The sequence below is a fragment of the Podarcis bocagei genome, assembly GCF_964188305.1.
Source record: "Podarcis bocagei genome assembly, chromosome: 8".
Classification (NCBI taxonomy): Eukaryota; Metazoa; Chordata; class Lepidosauria; order Squamata; family Lacertidae; genus Podarcis; species Podarcis bocagei.
In genome coordinates, this window is record NC_138133.1 from 69178163 (window position 1) to 69199048 (window position 20886).

Here is a 20886-nt window from a genome sequence, read left to right on the forward strand (position 1 = left end):
CCAGCAGGAAGTCTCTACAAGACCTCAGTCCTTTCTGTGAATGAAATAAATCTGAAATTCACAGGATAGCCAAGCTGGATCTACCTTTACCAAGCTTTGCAAACTGTGGGAGGTGAGGAGATATAAAGACATCTCACACCAGTTTGTCAATAAAAAAGAAATGTGCAAATATAATTTTTAAAACCAAGCCAGGAAAAAAAATCTGCCAAGAGCTTTTATTCCAAGGCAAAACAGATGCACTAAGCGGACAGTGAAGATTTTGGATAGTTCTAGCAAGAAATCTGATTGACAAAGTTACTTCATAAAAGCAGAGATCCAAAGCTTTTTTAAAAAATGAATTTAACAAGGTTTTGTATCTGCAGGTCAAGAAAATTATATTTGAGTTATAGCAGCTCAAACCAAGAAGAAACTAAAAATCCCACCACCTCCCTGGCTCTGAAGGATTGAACTTTAGAAGGGTGGGGCAGAAATTTGATAATAAATAGATAAAAAATATTGTTACATCCAACAACAATCATACCAGAAATTTCAAAGAAGGGGAATTCATTAATGCTGCTTTTGCAGACTACTACAAGGTATGCATATTGAATACGACATCGTTCAATTAACAGAATTGAATAAGCTGTATTTCTATTCACATTTCCACTACTTAATTCTTACCTGTCCAATGGGATATATGAATTTAAAATGGATCCAGCCATTGCTTTGGTGCTGGCATTGTCACTAACTGTTCCTAAACTAACGGTGCCCGACTCTCCACTCAAACTGCACCTTTCCTTCTGCACGTCTGCTTGAACTTCCAACCTTGGGGAGAAATTCAATTTTAGTTCTGTTATTATCTTTCAACTTTCTTATCACTTGGGAGTCTTTTAGAAGCTTCTGCTTGCAAGCTACTCACAGGCATGTGGCTAGAGAATGAGACTCTTAATCTCAGGGTCGTGGGTTTGAGTCCCACAATGGGTCCTTTCCAACTCTACAATACTATGATTCTATTATCTAGTTGGCTACTGTCAGAACAAAAGCTTCCCAGACTACAAAAGACCCATGTTTAGACAATATTTTCCTGTTGCCCCTGAAGCCATACACATGGTAGAAGGTAGAACTCCTTATGCTATTTTGGTACATTGCTCACTGTAGTTGAGACAGAAAACCAACTACAGAAGAATAGCACTATTTGGCCAAAAAAAAGAGGGGCATAAAATATCATTTATTATGAGACCAACTCATTTCAGAAAAAAATCTTCTCTCAAAGCCCCCCTTTTTAGCAACAGTTCTGACACACCAAACACACTGCACTAAATTCTGTTGCCAGAAACTTTCAAAGTGGCCTATGTAATTTGTGGCACCTGAACTTCCTTCCCTTCCTTTAACTGCAATTGAGTAATCAGGGATCAGAAATCTTCTTTAATCCATGTAAACAAAGCAACTGTTTTTAGACTACATGAGATCAAAATAAAAAAGTATCACATCAGAATGTACAACATGAAAAAGTTCATCCTCTCAGAGCTAACTGTAGTTTGTTTACAAAAGCAGACACAAAAGCTGAACTTTGGACACAAATTATCTTACCTGTTAAAGCAGTTGACCATTGCACTTCCCGACAGACTCCCTGTTATACTGGCTCCAGCCAGGGCCATGGTGCTGGCAGTTTCGCTCAGATTGTCTCGAATTGCTCCCATTCTGTCCATATGGCTACCACTTGCACTCAGGCTTCCAGTCAATCCTCCAACACTTTCTTCCCCTATGCTGGGGTTATTACGTGCCTCTGCTACTGATGTGGTATCTAAAGGTAAAGACACTTAAACTCAGGACGCAAGGGAGAAACATGCTAAGATGAAAGCACAGTTGGCAAATCCACACAGTGATCAACTCCTGCCCAGAAACCAGTGTCCCCACTGTGGAAGGACGTGTGGATCCAGAATTGGCCTCCACAGTCTCTTACGGACTCATTGTTAAAACCGTGTTTATGGAAGACAATCTTACTCAGCTACGAGTGATTGCCAAAGAAGAAGATCTAAATATGAAAAGGGTGGTACTTAAAATTAATAGGAAAAGCATTTCACTGAAACTCCTTCAATGTAGAGAAAGACACTGCTCTTGGAAAAGCTGGAACAGTGACTACTAGGGTTGCTGCTAAGCTTTTCCATGTGTCCCAAGAATCTGGGTTAGTGCTGGTCCTAGACCGATATAACTACAATGTCTGCAAGAAGAGAGCATGTATACCATCTATCAACTCCAGCCATCAACTGAAGACATTGAGAAGAGACTGGAACAAACTTTCCTTACCTACTGCTGCATTTGTTCCACCAACAGTTATATCATTTTCATCATCAAATTCTATTCTGACACCCTTTCCATTGCCAGCCGATACACCGCAACCTCCGCTTCGGCAGAGAGAGATAGGAACTACTCCGTACACATAGGCCAACATAATCGGGACACCAATTCCTGCAATGAAAATGTAGAACACTATAATCAGTACAGAGTTGTCATGTTGTGTGGTATCTCTATCTGTCTGTCTGTCTGTCTGTCTGTCTGTCTCTCTCTCTCTCACACACACACACACATACACACACGAGAGAGAGAGAGATCACTATATATATCATTATATAATTTAATAGGCTATCACAAAAAGTGGCAAAGAAAAGAAAAGCTGAATTACTACTATAAATGAAAAAGACATCCCTCTCAGTCCTATAAACACCTCCTGATGCCAGGAGTTTCTATGTGGCACTGAGATCCTCTGCTTCTAATGCCTCTCCCATTCGTTTCAACTGATGAATCAGGTCTGTATGTACACAGTTTTGTACCACTGGGTGTGGTTCTTCCCTTGGAATTGATGGGGCTTGACCCCAGGGCTCACACACATATCTGAGCACACACAGGTATATTGTACTGAGGCCCTGGTTTTCAGAGAGAATCTTACCAAACCTACAATAATTGGGAAGAGTGATTAGGCACAGGGATTGTTTCAGCTCCACATACTTTTATAAGCTAGTAATCCATTCTTGAAAAATAGGGTTCAGAGCTGTAAAATGAATGCCTAGCAGCATCGATAATATCAATTCTTTGTGCCCCACCTTTACAGCAAAGTGTAAACAAAGCTTTTTATAAATCAGTACAAATAACTAATTCTGAAAGGGTTTTCCTGATTTTTACCTCCACCTTTACTTACCAACAGTTACTGCAGCTACAACTGGTGAAACAATTACAGACAAGGTTACGCCACCTGCAATGGCCAAGTTCCTCTTGTGCTTTGAAATGTCTTTACCTTCATAGCGATTGTGAATCTTTAAGAAAAAGAGCATTTTAGAATGCACTGCACATCACAAAACTGAGAAGTATTTCCTGCATGTGTGCGCGCGCACACACACACACACACACACACATTATTTTGAGCTGCCTTTTCTTAAATGAAGCGTCTTAATGCCACAGATTTATAGACAGAAACTGTTTGCAAATATTACTAGCTTATTTAATTCTATGCTGCTGCATACTTTTTTAAAAAAAGTGTGTTTTTAAAAAAATTACACTTTTTTCCTGGTTCTAGATACATTTCTTTATGTAAGTTGACTAAAGGCAGTCTCTCTCTCTATATATATATATTACTACAATATCTTAAAGCACATGTTGCTGTGTGAACAAGTCTTAAACATGTGCACAAAAGTATCCAAGTCCTATGTAACTGAACTAAACACACAGTCACCTTACCTTACGTCCAACATATACAGGTATTCCGATAATCATAGCTGGAATAGCAATGCCTGCTATTAAGGCGATTCCCACAGGTGCTCCCACAAGCGTCCCTAGTTGCCACAGTATTTTCTTCTTCCGACTCCATGGTTTTTTCCCCCAGAATGTACAACCTGATGGACTATTTGAAGAAATTTTCCATAAGTAAGGCGAACTTATGACTCTCAGTGAATAGTCTTAACTAACCATCAGTTTTATAATAACATTCTCTAACAGAGAGAGCAAGAATACTTGAATCTGCAATCCTGCTAAAAGTGTTAAGGTAATGTAACGTTTCAGGTTGTGGAGAAAGTAATCTGAAACTAATATAGTACCAGACCAGCAGTACAACATTTATATCCAGTGCATTTTCTTTTTGGTTCCATCAGATCATGGCTCTTCCCAGGGCTGATGCTAAAATGTGCAACTCAGGATTTGGAACAAAGTTTCTCCACCTACATTTTAAATGAACCTCTTTACTATGAATGGGGAAAATTTACCTTCCTCAAATTTAACTGAAACATCTGACAAGTTTTGTCTTTCTCTAGGAATTGTGTGTTTTACTTAGGCAAAAGCTCTAAGGCCTGATGATGAAGTGTTATGGCAGCAGCTGCCCCACTTGTTCTGAACACAACTAGACACAATAACAAACAGAATGTCCTCTTTGCAAAAGGCTTCTCCAAGCATGTAGGACATATGATGGGAGGCAGGGATTGTTGCGATAGAGTTGATTCCATTGCTATCTTTCCTAGTGAAATTTACTGCAGGAAGTCCATTTTCTAATCTCCCACAGTAAGTCCTGGGGTTTCCCCGTCACTTTATCATATTCTGAAGAGAGCTTCAGTGTGCACCAAGTTATAGAAAGCAGGGCACTTCCTGTAGTTGACACCCATGCAATGGAAAGTCCTGCCTTATCTACTGTCAGTAAACTCCCCCTCAAACCAGTTTTATATATATAAAAAATCTAACCAGGTATGAAAATAGAATTCCACCTCAAACTAAAGACTACATCAAATGTGCATGATCAAAACAAATGTCACTTGTTCCTTTATTCATTCACTCACTCACTCACTCACTCACTCACTCACTCACTCATTCATTCATTTTAAAGGATTTATAGCCTAGCCTGCTGTTAATTAGTGGGGTACAACATGAAGTGAGGTACATGAACTCTTTCAATACATACCTTAAATAATGCAAGTCTGAAATCTCCTTCATGCATAGCCAACAGAATTCACATCCACAGACCGCACATGTCATATGATTGCAGCTTCCATCATTCATCTTTATTATATAAGCAGCACAGCGTGGGCATGGCTTTATGTCATCAGCTGTTTAAAAAGAAACCCAATGAAACCATGCTGCTTATGAGAACAACCAACACTGAAAATCATGTCTGGAAATGTTTGTAAATTTTAACTGGTTGCAACCAATTCCAAGTTCAGCCTAACTTATTAAAGAATTAACCTAAAGGGAGAAAAATTTAACTGGAGGACCGGGAGATCTGTGGATGCATACAAAATTAATAAATAATAACAGGTACATGCAGGTACCCTTTACGCGATTTTTGTGCAATGAGCTAGCTCGGTTGCTTCAGCCTGTCGTTCGCAGTCAGCAAGGAAAGTCAGTGCTGTTTGGACACCTGGGATCCAAAAGAACTTCTGTTTTCTTCTCCCTTTTAGTGAATTATTCCTGCATCTGTCTTATTTAGAGTAGTCCTTGGAATCTCCATAGTTTGCCCCCTTTTCCCATGGCAACCAGGATACATATATCCTATGGATAGTTCATTTGCGATAAGGTACTCTCTAGAAGTTATTTTCTGCAACTACTACTACACAGTAAGCATGGGTGGAAGCTAAATAATCCCTTTTCTATATGGCAAATGCAAAACATGAACACTTGGGAAAGTGGCTTAGGCGTGTCTCTTGCAGTGTAGGAGCACTCTAGGCACTCATTAAGAATTCAATGTATACTTAACTTACAGTTCAACAATACCCATACCCCCTTCAGAAGTAGTTTCTGTGCTTAATGGGACTTACTCCCAGGTAAGTGGGTACAAAATAGCAGCCTTGGCTTTGGTTTAGAATTGACGCTGGGGGAAATGGGGGTTTTGTGCCTTTAACAGTTGCATCTCCACAAGACCAGCAGGACACAGATCTTCCCATGATAAACATAAGGTTGAGGAGGCTGACCATGTTCTCTTATTTTGTGTTATACCATGTTCCTATGGCAGCCATTTTGTGGCAAAACATGTTCACTGGCATGGGTGTAGCCAGGATTTTCCTTAGGAGGGGCAGGCCTTTTGTTAGGGAGGCAGAACCTCAGTTAGCTATGTATTTTTATTTACGGGGGGCAGCTGTCCCTCCCTGCCCCCCCCCGGCTATGCCCATGTCTACTGGTCCCAAAAGGTTAGCAACCCCTGCTCTAAGTCAACATCTGTGACTCAGTATAACAAAGAAGCACCTGGGTCAGATGTTCTGACTATCCATATCCAAATAAAAATACAACAGAGAGTACAGTGAAGTTTTTCACTCTAAATCAAGTCAGTAATTATACTCTAAAGCGATGCCAACTCCTTCCCCTTGCCCAAGATTCTGATGAGGTTTCTGGCTGTCCAGTGTGAAATAAGTTCACTGACAAAGCAAGGCATTATATGCAGTCAGTCCTCTTGCACAGGTTACCAAGGAGCTTATCATAGGTAAGTCAACAGATAGCCTGTTTTCACTTCATATTGTATAAATCTTTTGCCTTTAAAACAGGTGGGTAGGCAATGGTTATCAGCTGCAGAAGTGTAAGCACAAGGGCAGTTTTTTTGAAATAAAAAAAATCTAGTATAGTAAGCTCTGTCCTTCACTTTGTACTTAAGTCATTGCTTATATTTTGAAGGCCTCCCCAAAAGTAATCATAAAAACAAAATAATTCATGAATGGAATCTCAAACCAAGGCAATCATGAAAATGTCTAGTTTCACTGCACTGTGATCTTTGGATGAAGTATGGTAAAGAAATTTAATAAATAATAACAACAACAACGATATTGGTTAACCTCTATTAAGTCAACCATTATCAGTCGACTTTTGGATCATCTGTTTATGAAAGTTTGCACCATTTGCATAATGCTAAAATAAGGGCTACTGGACTCAGCTCTCCTTTCTTAATAAACATCAATAATCAGTGAACAAAACAGTTATCTGATAGTTTAAAATGTTTTAAAGACACCTAGTATTTCAGTTAATAAATACCTGCTGCTCCAGACTCCTGGCTGTAGCTAATGGACGAAGAACGAATTGTTCGCAAGCGTAGGCTCTGGGCTCTCTCCTGGCGAGCAGCATCACAAGTCTGGTTGGGATGCCAAATTTGTTTACAATGATAGCAAAATTCAGTTCCACAGCCTTCACGTCCACATGTAAGTTTAGGACAGCTTGCACACCCAAAAGCGATTACAGCATACCTTAAAATGTTCAATAATAAGTAGGGGGAAGATTGTTATTCTCAGTACTGCACAGTGGCAAGAAGAAAAGCTGACTTTCGGGGATAAATTAAGAAATATCCCTTATTCTGAAAACAAAGCTCCATTGTCATTGTGATCTAGCTAACAAAACTCTGAAGATCTGAACCTAACAATCTAAGTCCTTGTATTTCACTCTCTGTGTAGCATGTACTCTTTGATCTAAGTCTCAAGTTTAACAATGAGAATGGTACATTCCAGATTCCCACATTTCTAAATGCTTGGTGCTGACCTCAAGCCATCTATAATAATTGTGTTATTTTTTAAGGTCTTTCAAAGTTGCACACATTTTAGTGGTTAAGAGTTAGCCCAAATAAACTATGTAATTGCAGTTGCTTGTGTTCAGTGAAGCCCACAGTAGACACTACAAATGACAAATAAGCAATCAATAGGTCTAATCTTAAATTCCCCAAATCACCTCATCAAACTAAGGCAAAAAGGAGTACCCACCAGTTGCTTGCAGCCATTTTATATAGTAACTTGAGTTGTGAGAATAAAATTAGTTATTCTCAAAACCTCTTAAAGCCAAACTATAGGGAACTACTATCCTCAAAAGCAACAAAAGGTCAATGTTGTGTAGCGTGAACTAATATAACTTTAAAAAAAAACTACTTCCAATCCTGTGACTTGTCTGCTATATAAAATACGACATAAGGACCATCTCAGGCTTCCTCATCATCACTGTGGCAGCCAATGACTGGAACAGAAGATCCCACTAAAATGCAGTCTCTGATCCTGCATTCAAAATGTTATCTCCTGGTTCACCCTTTATGTTCCCTCCATGGTGTGGAAGCATTGGGAGGAATGTGGAAGCCCAAGGTTTGCTCTGAATTTCACAATCTGCAAAATCCCAGGGGCCCAGGTCCAGCTGAAAACAAGCTTAGAGTCAAATAATATTTCTGAGAACACAAAGTTGATGGTAATCTTAATTTTCATATTCCAACCCAACAATTATCAGAGAGAAGTGGGACACATTGTATCAAACAGACATAGTGCATATGTGGCAGAAAATCAGTGAGCACTGGAGAGTTAACAGCGTCTCTTATAATACACAAGAGGTTTGACTCTGAAATTAAGCTGTTAATCCCAGCTTTTCCCCATGAACATTCTCTAATCAATAATAGTAATGCAATAATGCCATTTGTAGAAGGGAAGGCATGTTCAATAGACCAACAGGGATTCTGACCCCTTTTGTGTAGAAATAGGGGCTTTGCTGGCAGAATCAGAGAACAGAGGTATAAAACATTAGGCGTCTGCATTTCAGTCTTCTCACATGCTTAGAAACTAATCCTCAGTATCTAGAAGCATCAAGCCTCAGGCTGTTTGAAGATATATGGGGGGGGGGGAGAAGAAGAGAGAGGAGGAGGGACAGCGACACTTTTGTACTATAGGCTACATTGCAGCTACACAAATACTTCAGGATTCCACAGACACACACACATACCCCATCCTCCAGCTAGGCAACAGCAATCAAGGAGGATGCAGAGCAGGGCTGATGAAAACTAACTTGGAGAGGAGGCATAGCCTAGGGAGAGTCCCAAGGGCTAGTGGGAGAGGTCTGTGGGGCTGTGTCATTCCCAGATTCAACATACTAAGCAACAGCACAGCACAACAACAATGGGGAGGAGCAAAGTTCTCTGATCTTTGCCCTGGGAGCCTGTGCAATTGTGCCAAGCCATGGTTTGGCTTAGCATGACATATGAAGCAGGCCACTCACAGAACTTGCTAGTCAACAAAAGAGAACTGATGTACTGTATATTAAAAATCAGCACACTTCTGGGCGCAGACTGTTTATATCAGGAGGGAACCTCAGGTGTAGGAGCTAAATGCAGGCCTCCAAGCATTTCTATCTGACACTTGGGACTAAGCCCAGCTCATGCCTCCTTCCCAGACTACACCAGCCCTACTCTATGCCTACCTTGATACCTTTTGGCAGGCTGGTTTTTGTGTGGTTGGAATGTAGCTGACCTCAAAGAAGTAAGAGTCATCCATAGCCACACCCATGTTTTGTCTCTGGCCTACCAATTACATGCTTCCCTCAGAAGGTCACCGTATAGTGGCCCTCAGTATGCAAAATGCTCCCCATCCCTGGTTTATATTATTGCTTTATTTGTCATCTAATATCTTGCTTTATATCTTAAAATATTTTTAGACTGGGCAGTTTTTGTTTTTAATGCATGTATTGTCTTTTTGGCATTCCTCTTTCAAGAAGGAAAGTGGATATTTTTATCCCAATCTGTATTGGATATGTACCGTATTTTTCGCTCTATAGGACGCACTTTTCCCCCTCCAAAAATGAAGGGGGAAAGTGTATGGGTCCTATGGAGCGAATGCAGGCTTTCGCTGAAGCCTGGAGAGCGAGAGGGGTCGGTGCGCACCGACCCCTCTCGCGTTCCAGGCTTCAGGAAGCTATCCGCAAGCCTGCGGAGCCCAGCGGGAACTCCCGCCGGGCTCTGCAGGCTTGCGGATAGCTGCCTGCAGCCCGAAGCCCGGGGAGCGCGGCGCTGTGCACCCCGGGCTTCTGGCAGCTCTCCGCAAGCCTGCGGAGTCCAGCGGGAGTTCCCACCAGGCTCCGCAGGCTTGCAGACAGCTGCCTGCAGCCCAAAGCCCGGGGAGCGTGGCGCTGTGCACCCCGGGCTTCGGGCAGCTCTCCGCAAGCCTGCGGAACCCGGCGGGAGTTCCCGCCGGGCTCTAAAGGCTTGCGGATAGCAGCTTGCTGTCCCCGAAGGCACCCCGCCGCCCTGCGGAGGCTACAAAGGATGTCCCCGAAGTCTCAAGCCTTTGGAGTGCAGCTGCGCCACAAGCTCGGGGGCAGCGGCAAGGCCTGCTCTTGAACGCACCTTGTTTTTGAGGGGGAGAACAAGAAAAAAAATCCCCCCCTATTCGCCCCCTCCTATGGTCCAGTGCGTCCTATGGTCCGGTGCGTCTAATAGAGCGAAGTATACGGTAATTGTTCTTATACGTGTCAGTGTTTTATATATGTTTTTATTGTATTATGAAATAGCATTGAGATGTTTCACAGGAAGTGGCTTAATAATAATAACAACAATAATGATGCAGAGCCCTTTAATTACAGGTTTGACCAGAGTGACATGCAATCCAGCCATGCAAAAGCAGCTCCCTCACCACTCTTGTAACACATGAATCATCTCTAACAAAGGAATCTATATGCAAGGTCACTGAGAAGTAAATCCAAGTGTGTTCAAATGAAGCTAACTACCAGAAAAGTGTATGTAAGATTGAAGCCCCAACCTAGGGCACAAAACTGAATCTGAACATTACACAGGACTCAGTAGATTAAAAAAATAAAATAAAAGGTACAATCAACAAAAAATCATTTAAAATGAAAAGTCACTCAAATAAATCCATAGCACTGTGAATCAAGGAAAGGGGTGGTGAACCAAAACCTATTGTATTGTACTGATTAAATAATCAGGTAACTGGTTCCATGGTCAATCAATTCTATTTCTCAAGGAGTTCCTCTTACTGTTTAACCAAAATCTAGCCTCCTATAATTTTAGTATTTTCTTGAAGGTGTGTAGTCTTCTCTTGGAACATGTTCCAACACATGGTTTGGAATCTATATGTTTCCAAGTTCATAAATGCTGTAGTGGGGCAGAGGAGGACATTCAAAATAGCTACAACATTGTCCAGAAAACTGGCAACATCTCAAATTAAAAGAATTTTATGCTCCATACTTTTGGTCTAGGATTGGACTGATAAGAACAAGATGCTAAGCGCAAAGCAAGAAAAGCAAACCATACTTCTGCAATGTTTCTTTCTAAATAGGACCACAATCTAAATTTGATTCAAAGCCAATACTGGAGAACATGCAATTACTGTCATTTGAACTACTGAAGAACTGAAAAAAAAAGTTATTCAGTCAATCAATAGATATTTAGAAATTACTATCCAACATATGCAGAAGTGAAAAAACATACTCATCTGTTATTCTCCATGGAAAACCAATTACTTCCCTACTACCAGCTCATTTTCCATGCTATTTTATTTACAACATCACTATACTTTTTCTCACCAGCCACCTGTTCCTAGCTACACACAGTCTTCTTGCTAACATGATAATGCAGCACTTCAGGTCACAGAATAGGTATATACTTTTAATGTAAAAAGTGCTTGGCTTAATGACTTCATGGATACTAATGCCATGTATACGATAAACACAAATGCGTAAATTGGTCTAAACCACAGAGCCAAGGGCTTGCCGATCAGAAGGTCGGCGGTTCGAATCCCTGCGACAGGGTGAGCTCCCGTTGTTCAGCCCCTGCTCCTGCCAACCTAGCAGTTCGAAAGCACGTCAAAGTGCAAGTAAATAAATAGGTACCGCTCTGGCAGGAAGGTAAACGGCATTTCTGTGCACTGCTTTGGTTTGCCTGAAGTGGCTTAGTCATGCTGGCCACATGACCAGGAAGCTGTCTGTGGACAAACGCCGGCTCCCTCGGCTAGTAAAGCGAGATGAGCACCGCAACCCCAGAGTCGTCCGCGACTGGACTTAACAGTCAGGAGTCCCTTTACTTTTACATTTAAGCTGAAATCAGCAGAGGAGGACGTGGCATACTGTTGTGTAAATTTTGTGTAGGAAGGTTTGTATGATTTAAGGTAAGGCAAGTTCAGGGGGGAGTGAAAGATGGATGGAATGTTTGTGTGTGTTGTGTGCTGAATGACAGGGTAGCTTATGGCAGAATAGGTATGTGTCTGGAGAGTGACAGTTGGGTTTTTGGGGGAAGTGAGAGTAGCTGGTGTGGGTGCTGAGGAGTAAGGGGTAGAGTAGGTTGGATAGGATACAGTTAGGAATAGAGGTATAAGCACGTGTTAAAATATTTAAAAAATAACACCGTTGTTAAAGCAAATCCCATAAAAACCTGTTATATTCAGCGTTTACTATACTAATGAAGTTTTGTTTGTTCCAATCACGTTTCATATTTGACCAAGCTATCACAGCTATGACAAAATAAGTCAGAGATAGGTGTTTATATGGTAGCAGCAGAATAACAGCAGTTAGGAGATTGCTTGAAGTTTTGAGAACCCAGAGCTGGGAACCGAACAAGGCAACCGAAGGTGGGGAAAGTGGTGAGAGGAGCTTTACCAAGCAAAACAGTGATTAGAATGAAAAGTACCCTCTTGCTCCTCCCAAGTAGTGGGCTTGGAAAGGGAAGAATATGACAAAGGGTACACTTGTTCTGGCTTAATGATGACAATCAAATGTGTTTCCTTGAATATTAAAACATTTGCAGCTTAGGAAAAAGTATTCTGGCATCAAGCAGCTACAACAAACTGGTTTATGCTCTCTTATACTGAATTTCTACTGGCAGCCAATATTTGGGGTTTCTGGCATTAAAACTGCCAATGCCAGGATGTGTAACTACAAAGTTAACTTCTTTATTTTATAAAAAACTTTCACAATTTACACTCAAGAAACTGCTAGGTTTCTTTTCAAAGTGTATTAAAATATTTCTATTTTATTTTAAAGGAACTAAAGTCACTCCTTTAAACACTCTACAGTGTGAAATAACAGCGTTTACCAGAATAAATCTGCCTGTCTGTTCTTTTACTTTGTCTCATCTATGCCATGAAACAATAAGGACTACTTAGCACAACCTGAGCAATATGAGGGAGGCACAAAACTTCAAATGTTAAAATAGTTACAAATTAGTAGACAATTAGAGCAATTTAATGAACTGAATAATATATTTCAGGATGACGACAAGATCCATGTGCTTCATTAGAATGGGTAGGAAGGGGAGTGGAGATAATAACTTACCCACAATCAGGAGCAGGACACCACCTACAATCAGGGTCTGCCACAAGCCATCTTCTAAGCATAAATTCTTCATATTTTTCCATCAATATGTCATCATTTAATATCAATCGAATATCATGGGGATTGAATCGCTCAGAGCACTCTGGACAGCTGATATTAACTCTGCTCTCAGAGATTTCTATCCGGAGATACTGACGTAAGCAATCCACACAAGATCTATGGTGACAAGTCATTATTTCCGGAAACCTCTCCTTGGAGTGTCGCAAAAGGCACAAGGGACACTCCATGAAGTCTCCGCTCTGTTTGCTGATGATGGTTGTTCCATTGTCAGAAGACGTATAGGCAGAGAAAATAGAGTTCTTGTCCATACACATTTCCGAATGTATGCTTTCAATACTTGCAATGCCATCCACACCTCCGTTTATATCTCTGGACTTGCGTTTTGTATCCCTTTTTCTTCGAAAGAGAGACCCCAGTGAAATCCTTCTTTTCTTTGGTGCCTTTTTAATTGAAGGCAAGCTTACAGAGGAGGCAGAAGATTGCAAGTCTCTATCAGATCCCATTTGCCGATGTAAACTCATGGCTAAAACATTCATCAGAAATGGATCAAAGCATGTGTACAACACTGATCACTTTAAGGAAAAAATGCCTATTGAGAAGCAGCACACTTAGAGGTCATGTTGGGGAGGGGGCTAAGTCATGTTATACATGGTCGGGTCTGTCTTCTTCACATACAAAATTCTTCACGACATATAATTCCAGGAAACTCTTCACAGCAATTCTACAAATGAAAGGGAAAGACAAGAGACAAATTAGCATCACATATATTCAGGTTCTTTGTTGTTTTCAGAGGACTTGTATTACTCTGCTAACTCCTATTACAGCTACCTCATCAACTAAACCTCCACCTTGTTTGCTTCAGCCACCTGTGCACTTCTGTCAATTAGCAAGTTGATATAATCAAGGGGTGGACCTTTTTTTGTTACAGTTTAATGATTATACTATATAGGATGTATACAACAAAAAGAAATAATCTAACAAGGAGAATTGCTTGGGAGTTTTCCATTCTGGTGAAATTGATGCATTATTTAAGAACTAAGGGAAAAAAGCAACATGATAACTTCATGGCAAGCTAGAATCCTTTTATTATCGTAGCAGCTTAATATGCTTTGAGTTGCAGGGGCTGTAAGACAAAGCGACACAAATGCTGAATATGCCAAAAGGCGATATCCTATATAGGTGGCAGAAGTGCACAAAGGGGGGGGGGGAGAACTGGAAAAGGATTGTTAATCACACTGACAATCCTCCCAAGTTATAGATGCATTTAAATCCAGTATTTTATTGAACTCTTACAAGGGAGACACTGTTATTGATAACGCTGATAAAAAGCAAAGGAGAGAGATAAGAACAACCAAACTCCCCAGTTAGATAGCCCAACTGACCCTGAGTGTCGTCTTGTTCAGGCAGGACCATGGAGAAAGTGAGTAGAACCAGCTGTAGCTAATAATGGACATCCAGTTACAAAACCAGCGCAGGCAAGCTGCAGTGGGTGTCACTGGCAGGGCACCCGTTAGGGAGACACCAAAAGAGAACTCTCCCCTTTGGCCTGTGCATTCGGGGTTGCAACAAGGGTACCCTCCTGCTGGTTGGGTTTCTATTTCCTGTGGTGTGTCTGTGATGTGGGTAGAAAATGTCTGAGTACCAGGTGAGAGGAAGGAGTACCAGGGAAGGGTCTGTGCAGTTCCACCTATCCTTGGGTGAGAAATAACAAAATGGGCGAGAGCCAGATTGCTATGCATTTCTTTTGATAGTTTACAGTTCTGACAGTGAATAGTTTCATTAACTCCTGGTGATTCTGCATACATTTTTAGTAGAAACAGTAGAATGATTGGTCACAGCAATGTGGCGAATGAGAGGGAGATATTGGAGTAACGGAGTGGATAATGTATTTTTAATGATGGATGTGTGTGAGTTGTGGAAGTGAAATGGGACGAGTGATACGGTTGGGCAGGTGGTAGTACATTATTTGTATTTATGTAGAAGGGAAATTGAGAATACATTTAAAATAGAATCTGGAGTGATATGCATGTATTACTGGAATGAGTTTTGCTTATTATGAGTAAACATGTCCCTTGGTAATAAGAGTGAAATTGTTTCCAAAAAAGTACTACTATGTTTTGCTTTAGGGGGAAAGTTATTATTTTATTTTGTATTGTAGTTCTTCAGTTTCATTGTTTATAAATATATTTGTTACTTTTGTAACCCCCTTAAGACACTTTCTGGGCATAAAAAGGTATATAACTCTATCAAATAAAAAACAGGAGACACACAGCTTCATATTTTCTAGTACTTCCCTCTTAAATATTACCGTTTTGGCCACATAAGCAACAGCACTCACATAACTGAACTGGAATCAGAAGACAAAATGCTGGTTATTAGGAAAGAATGGAGACATTTGTTTACATCAACTATGACCAGGGCTTTTTTGAGTCAGAACTCACCAGAACTCAGTTCCAGCACCTCTCAGGTAAACGCCGTTGCCATTGAAAGAGCAAAAGAGGCGCTCATGGTAAGTTCCAGCACCTCTTTTTCCAAAAAATAGCACTCGCTATGATCATAATAGAACATCAAGATAATAGAATCTTAGAGTTGGAAGGGACCCCAAGGGTCAGCTAGTCCAACCCCCTGCAAGGCTTCTTTCCTGATGTAGGACTAAGCAATGGACTTCTGAGAGCATATTGACAGTTGGAATGCAACGGAAGATTCAGTTTAGGGCACAGCTTTCCAAACTGTGCGTTGTGACATGTTAGTGTGTTGGCTGCAGTGTTAGGTGTATAGTATGAACGTTCCCCACGCTCCTCCCAGGACTGGAAAGGGGTTAGTTTAACCTTCGGTTTGCTAGTAAAACTAAATTACTGTGTCGCAAAATGATGCATGTCTAAAAAGTGTGTCACCAACATGTAAAGTTTGGAAAGCTCTGATTTAGGGGGTTGAAGGAAAAGGGGGACATCCTAGGAAATAAACACTCCTGTAACTACTTCTGCCCATGCGCATGACATAATTTTGAGCGTCTGCGCATGTGCGAGCGGCGAAACCCGGAAGTAACGTGCTCCATTGCAAAGCGCAACCTGAAAATATTCATCCTGAAGCATATTTAACCCGAGGTATGTCTGTAATGCAAAATTAAATACCATAAATTTAGAGCACGGTGTTTTGTTTCTTGTTTTGATTATCTCTTTAGCTTGGTTGACTTTGTGCACAATGATACAAATTTGTTATTGTTAGTTAAAAAGGAGAATTTATGCCTTGGACAAACGCAGTTCCCACGTTTTTATTCTCAAGGCTAACAGCTGCCATAGCAACAACCCAAGTTACCTTTGTATATTTGAGGAATACATGGTAATAGAAAGAAATTCTTCAAGCAGTTGAAGTGGGCTGGTAATACCAGAAAGACTGTACTCAAACCCACATGTCATACATATTAACATTGTAAAATTCTGTTAAATCATTGGAAAGTAATGTTTAAAATCTGAAGAAAATTGAGTTTCTTATTAAGAGATCAGCTGTCACTTAACAAATGGTCTGGTAGTGGCATTTTCCAAATAAAAGTTCTGCAATGGGAAAGGCCCAGAGAAATCTAAATTGGGACTTTGCCCAAATTCTCTCTCTCAGAATCATTCTATGGTTCACCAATGTGCTATATATACCTTAGGAAACAGCTACAAAGGAGCTGAGAAGTTGCTGTTAGACAAGTTCATTTGCCAGCCATCACTAATTTGGCAACTTCACACTTCCTCTCAGAGAGCTCATTCCCAGCTGATACAGAACCATACTTTACTTAAAGCAGAAGCATATATTTAAAACTTTTAATTAGCTGGCTGTACATTTAAAGTCTGACATTCATTTTTTCTTTCTGTAAAAGCAGTTGAACAGGAGTGTTGTAAATTACTTTAATAGGGCATAGGCCTAGAACATTTTGTTTTTTAAATAAGCCCCTCTCTTAAGTATTGATATTTCCTTTCCCAAGTTATTCCATCTAACTATCCACCCCCATATCTAATAATGGAGCTGAAATGAATAAATGTGGCTATTTAATTTAGCTGGAGATGTACGGTAAACGATGTACAAAATTAGTAAAGTAAATGTATGTATCAAAGTTATTGTTGGCATTAGCATTACTACAGATACAGCATTTGTTTTCATTTTTAATGCTTCAGCAAAAATGAAATAAATGTTTTACAATGCATGCAAATATGAAACATGATTTACATGAACTGTGATTAACAATTCTTCAAGGCACTTAGCAGGGAAAGTTCCACTATTTATGCATCATCAACTAGCCGTTGTTGTTGTTGTTAGCAATTCCAATAGGTTCACTTTTATTTATTACTTCATACAATATAGTATGAACTAGCACATATTAAAATTTAATTTGCACCTATTTCCACGATGTGAAATATGAATCTCCCTCTCCCCACGCCATCATATATTCTGCAGAAATAGGCCACAGCTCCGAAACCTAGAAGCTTTTAAATGCTCCCCAACTATAACAACACTGGCATGAACAATAAAAACATTCACCATAAAGAGTAGCAAATTTTAGTACAGTGTAACAAAAGCTTTTACAATCTGGAGTCCACTTTGGCTGATGCATGAAATGATCTCTTAAAATACACATGTGGGCACCTGGGTACAGATTGGGGGGGGGGGACAAAAATAGTGTTCAGAGGGTCAAAAGGCCAGGAAAAGGCAGGGGCAGCAGTAGATATTAGGGTGTGTGCAAGGGCTTCAAATTTGCCCTATATACCAGCATCTCTGCTTTGTAGTCTGATCTTTTTTTGAGTCACACTTTGTTCTGTAGTTCAGCTCCTGAGCCACTCTGAATGAAATGAAGTTCTGTGTTTTGCCATTCACTATAATGTGGAATCTATAAAATGGCCATAATCCCCCCTTTTGGCTGAAGTGGATGAAATTTATATACAAAGGAGCCCCTCCAGAGTGGATTAAGACTTCCAAATTGCAGACAAACTGCTACAGAGCCTCAAAGGAATGTAGGATTTTGGGGGGGGGGGTGGAACCTAACTGAAACTTTTAACCTTGCTAGTTTCAGCATCTGCATATTCCAGGCAGGAAACTAGGACTCCAAATCAATTTAAGCACCAGGGAATACAAGAGTACAGGAGACAAAAGGCATTATCCAACTTCATATAGAAAAGAAAATTAGCACAGAAAGGGGAAGAGAAACTGACAAAACAGCCCTACCTAATTTGCACTCTACAGGTCTGTGAAATATAGATTTTAAAACCAAGGATGGGGAAAGATAGAAGAACGCCTTGTTGATATTTAACTAAGCTAAATAGTAGATATCACATTCTAGCTGATTTGTTGAAAAAAATTTTAAAATGTATACTAAGCAGCACTAGAAAATGGCTGAATGAAAACAGGTTTTCAACATGGAAAATTTTGAACAATCTTCAGAAGGTCACCATAAAAGTTACTACATATTTGGAAGTCAATACTGTACTGAAATCACCACACCCTTAGCTTATATTTTCTATACTATGTTTGCTGAATTTAATCTTTACCCTGAAAAGTATTTTTATAGGTTTTAACTGAGAGGCCATAAACTCAGAGAACACAAAAAACAATGTGTGTGTTAACTTATGATGTATTAAAGAATGAGCACAGGATTTCAAACGTTGTCAAGCACTTTCATTAGGATTCCATGTATGACCAAACACTGATTGATGTGAACACTGCCACTGTTGTCTGGTAATACATACACCTCTGGTCATTACTACTGTAGGTAGTATACAATCAATAGCCTCAATTAATTTATTTTGGGGGGGTCTCTCCTGCTGAGTAATGTGAGCTGAATAAAGCTGCAACATACCGCTTGGGTAAAGAAAGTTTGTTTTTGCTAACCCTGCAGGAGATAGAGCCAGTGAATTGCCCAACTCTCAGGAGCCTACAATTTCTTCCATTCACTTTGTAATAATATATTCTCTCTCACACACAGTTAATGTAGTCTTCTACAGTTACAATTAAGTGTGTTTGTCAAACACATAATGCTCGTGCTGGTGCATCCCCTGGATAACTACCATTTGCTGGGCAACTATCACTCTGCATTGTGACAAGCACATTGTTACTCCCCTGCCCTTGCATAGTCTCCCTTCATGGGTCTGTACCCATGCTGTCTTTGGAGTCATGCTTGGTGCAAAGATCATATTTACTGTATTTCAAAGTGAAAGACGTTGAGTCAACAGAAGAGTCAGTCCTCTTAACCCTCGTCAGATTTCCAAAAAGATGCGAGTGCCTAACAGCTTTTAAGGTTTTGAAAGATACAGCAAGTCTTACCAAGAAAATATGCGTTATTGAGAAATTACTTCCAGTAAACGGGTAAAATGTAGGCCACATTAGCAATCTTGTCTTTGAACTACTTGCATTTCATATAACTATCTCAATAGAGAGGGAAAATAGCTAGCAAGCATAAATATTTTTCAAACAATAAAATTAAATGCAGTCTCATAAAAAGAAAGGGATAAAGTGCCCTTTTTCAGTGGATAAATCATAAATAAAACTTTAACTTAAGGCTTTTGTTGTTAAAAAAAAAGCAAAGAAGAGAAAGCATCTAAATGAAGTTGTGTGTGAAGAACTGGTTTTTCCACAATTGCAGCATGTCCTGTTTTGGATTTTGTCGAGTTGCAGCTCGGCATCCAGGGAAAAATCAGTCTCACACCAAGATAGGTTCCGAAATATGGCTGCTCCTAGGGCTATCGCAGCTCCTCGGGCTAATGCAGCACAGCTTTTATTGTGTGAAAATCAGAAAGATACAAGCCAAGTAAGGATACAAAAAATACAAGTCAAGCAATTTGTTCTAGCCAGCAGATAAAGACCTTGGTACTAGACCATGCGAGCGATCAGGCCATGCTACGTTAGCCAATCATATGGGACAGCACGAGCTGTTCACGCGCTATTCATGCTCCAAGGATGCTTCTAGCTATGAGATCACCCTGTAACAATAAGAACTTTGCTCATGCTCTCATGTACAAGCAATCATTTTCCCACATGTCCTCTTTTCTTATTATATTGTTAGAGGAAAAAAGAGGGACCATTAGTCCAAATCGTACACTTCATTGCCTAAGCGTCTACACTTTGCAACATAAATTCCTCTTGTAACCCCTGTGGTGGGCCGTGGTCGGTACCACCATGCAGTGCATTGGGAAATCAAAGAGGGTATGCATTGAATGCAACAACACACCACGACGAATCCAGCAACACATGCAATTACAATCAATAATACTTTTCTTAACCATACTCCATTGGGTAACCAAGAAGACAACCACTCCCATGGATCAAAACCTTCAGGTGGATTCAAAGGATTATGGGCTATCATTTGTTCCATATGATCAATAGTAGCAGAAATATTGGTTGATTGATCAGTTATATACATGCAGCAATGAGAATAAATTAAGGCACAAATTCCACCTTTAGAAGCAAGGATCACATCTAAAGCATAATGATGTTGAAGAACTACATTTCTTATTTCTGACATTTCTTTGTTAATCATTTTTAAAGCCAAGATAGTAGAATTAAACAAGGCTTCAGTCGAATTTGCCAATCTATGCAAATCACGGTAATTCATCCCTACACCTAAAGAGGGAAAAGGGATCTAGAAATGGCTGTTCCTGTATAATGAGAAATAGGTGATTATACTTCCCTTCTGTTACGCAAACAAACCTCTGGGAGCTTATCTATTTTATATATCAGGGGTATCACTATTTCTGCAACAACAAAACACAGGTGATAAACTTATACGACTGTCCTTCATATTATTGCTAATCTTACATAAAGCATTTACTGGAATGC

At 40.1% G+C, this 20886-nt stretch overlaps 1 protein-coding gene across 10 annotated transcripts in view; it reads right to left on the reverse strand.

The window, feature by feature from the left end:
• Positions 1–20886, reverse strand: part of RNF19A (ring finger protein 19A, RBR E3 ubiquitin protein ligase) — a 52257-nt gene that overhangs the window by 15170 nt on the left and 16201 nt on the right. For all 10 annotated transcript variants that reach the window (XR_014010629.1, XM_081204523.1, XM_081204519.1 and 7 more), the window contains 8 exons: positions 13018–13798; positions 6973–7181; positions 4919–5063; positions 3712–3874; positions 3176–3290; positions 2287–2448; positions 1570–1783; positions 661–804 (listed from right to left, as the gene is read on the reverse strand). Coding sequence is in view for 9 of the 10 variants with exons in the window: in XM_081204523.1 (XP_081060649.1) it covers positions 661–804; positions 1570–1783; positions 2287–2448; positions 3176–3290; positions 3712–3874; positions 4919–5063; positions 6973–7181; positions 13018–13613 (1748 nt within the window). In the remaining variant the exon portion in view is untranslated. The remainder of the gene's footprint in view (positions 1–660; positions 805–1569; positions 1784–2286; positions 2449–3175; positions 3291–3711; positions 3875–4918; positions 5064–6972; positions 7182–13017; positions 13799–20886) is intronic.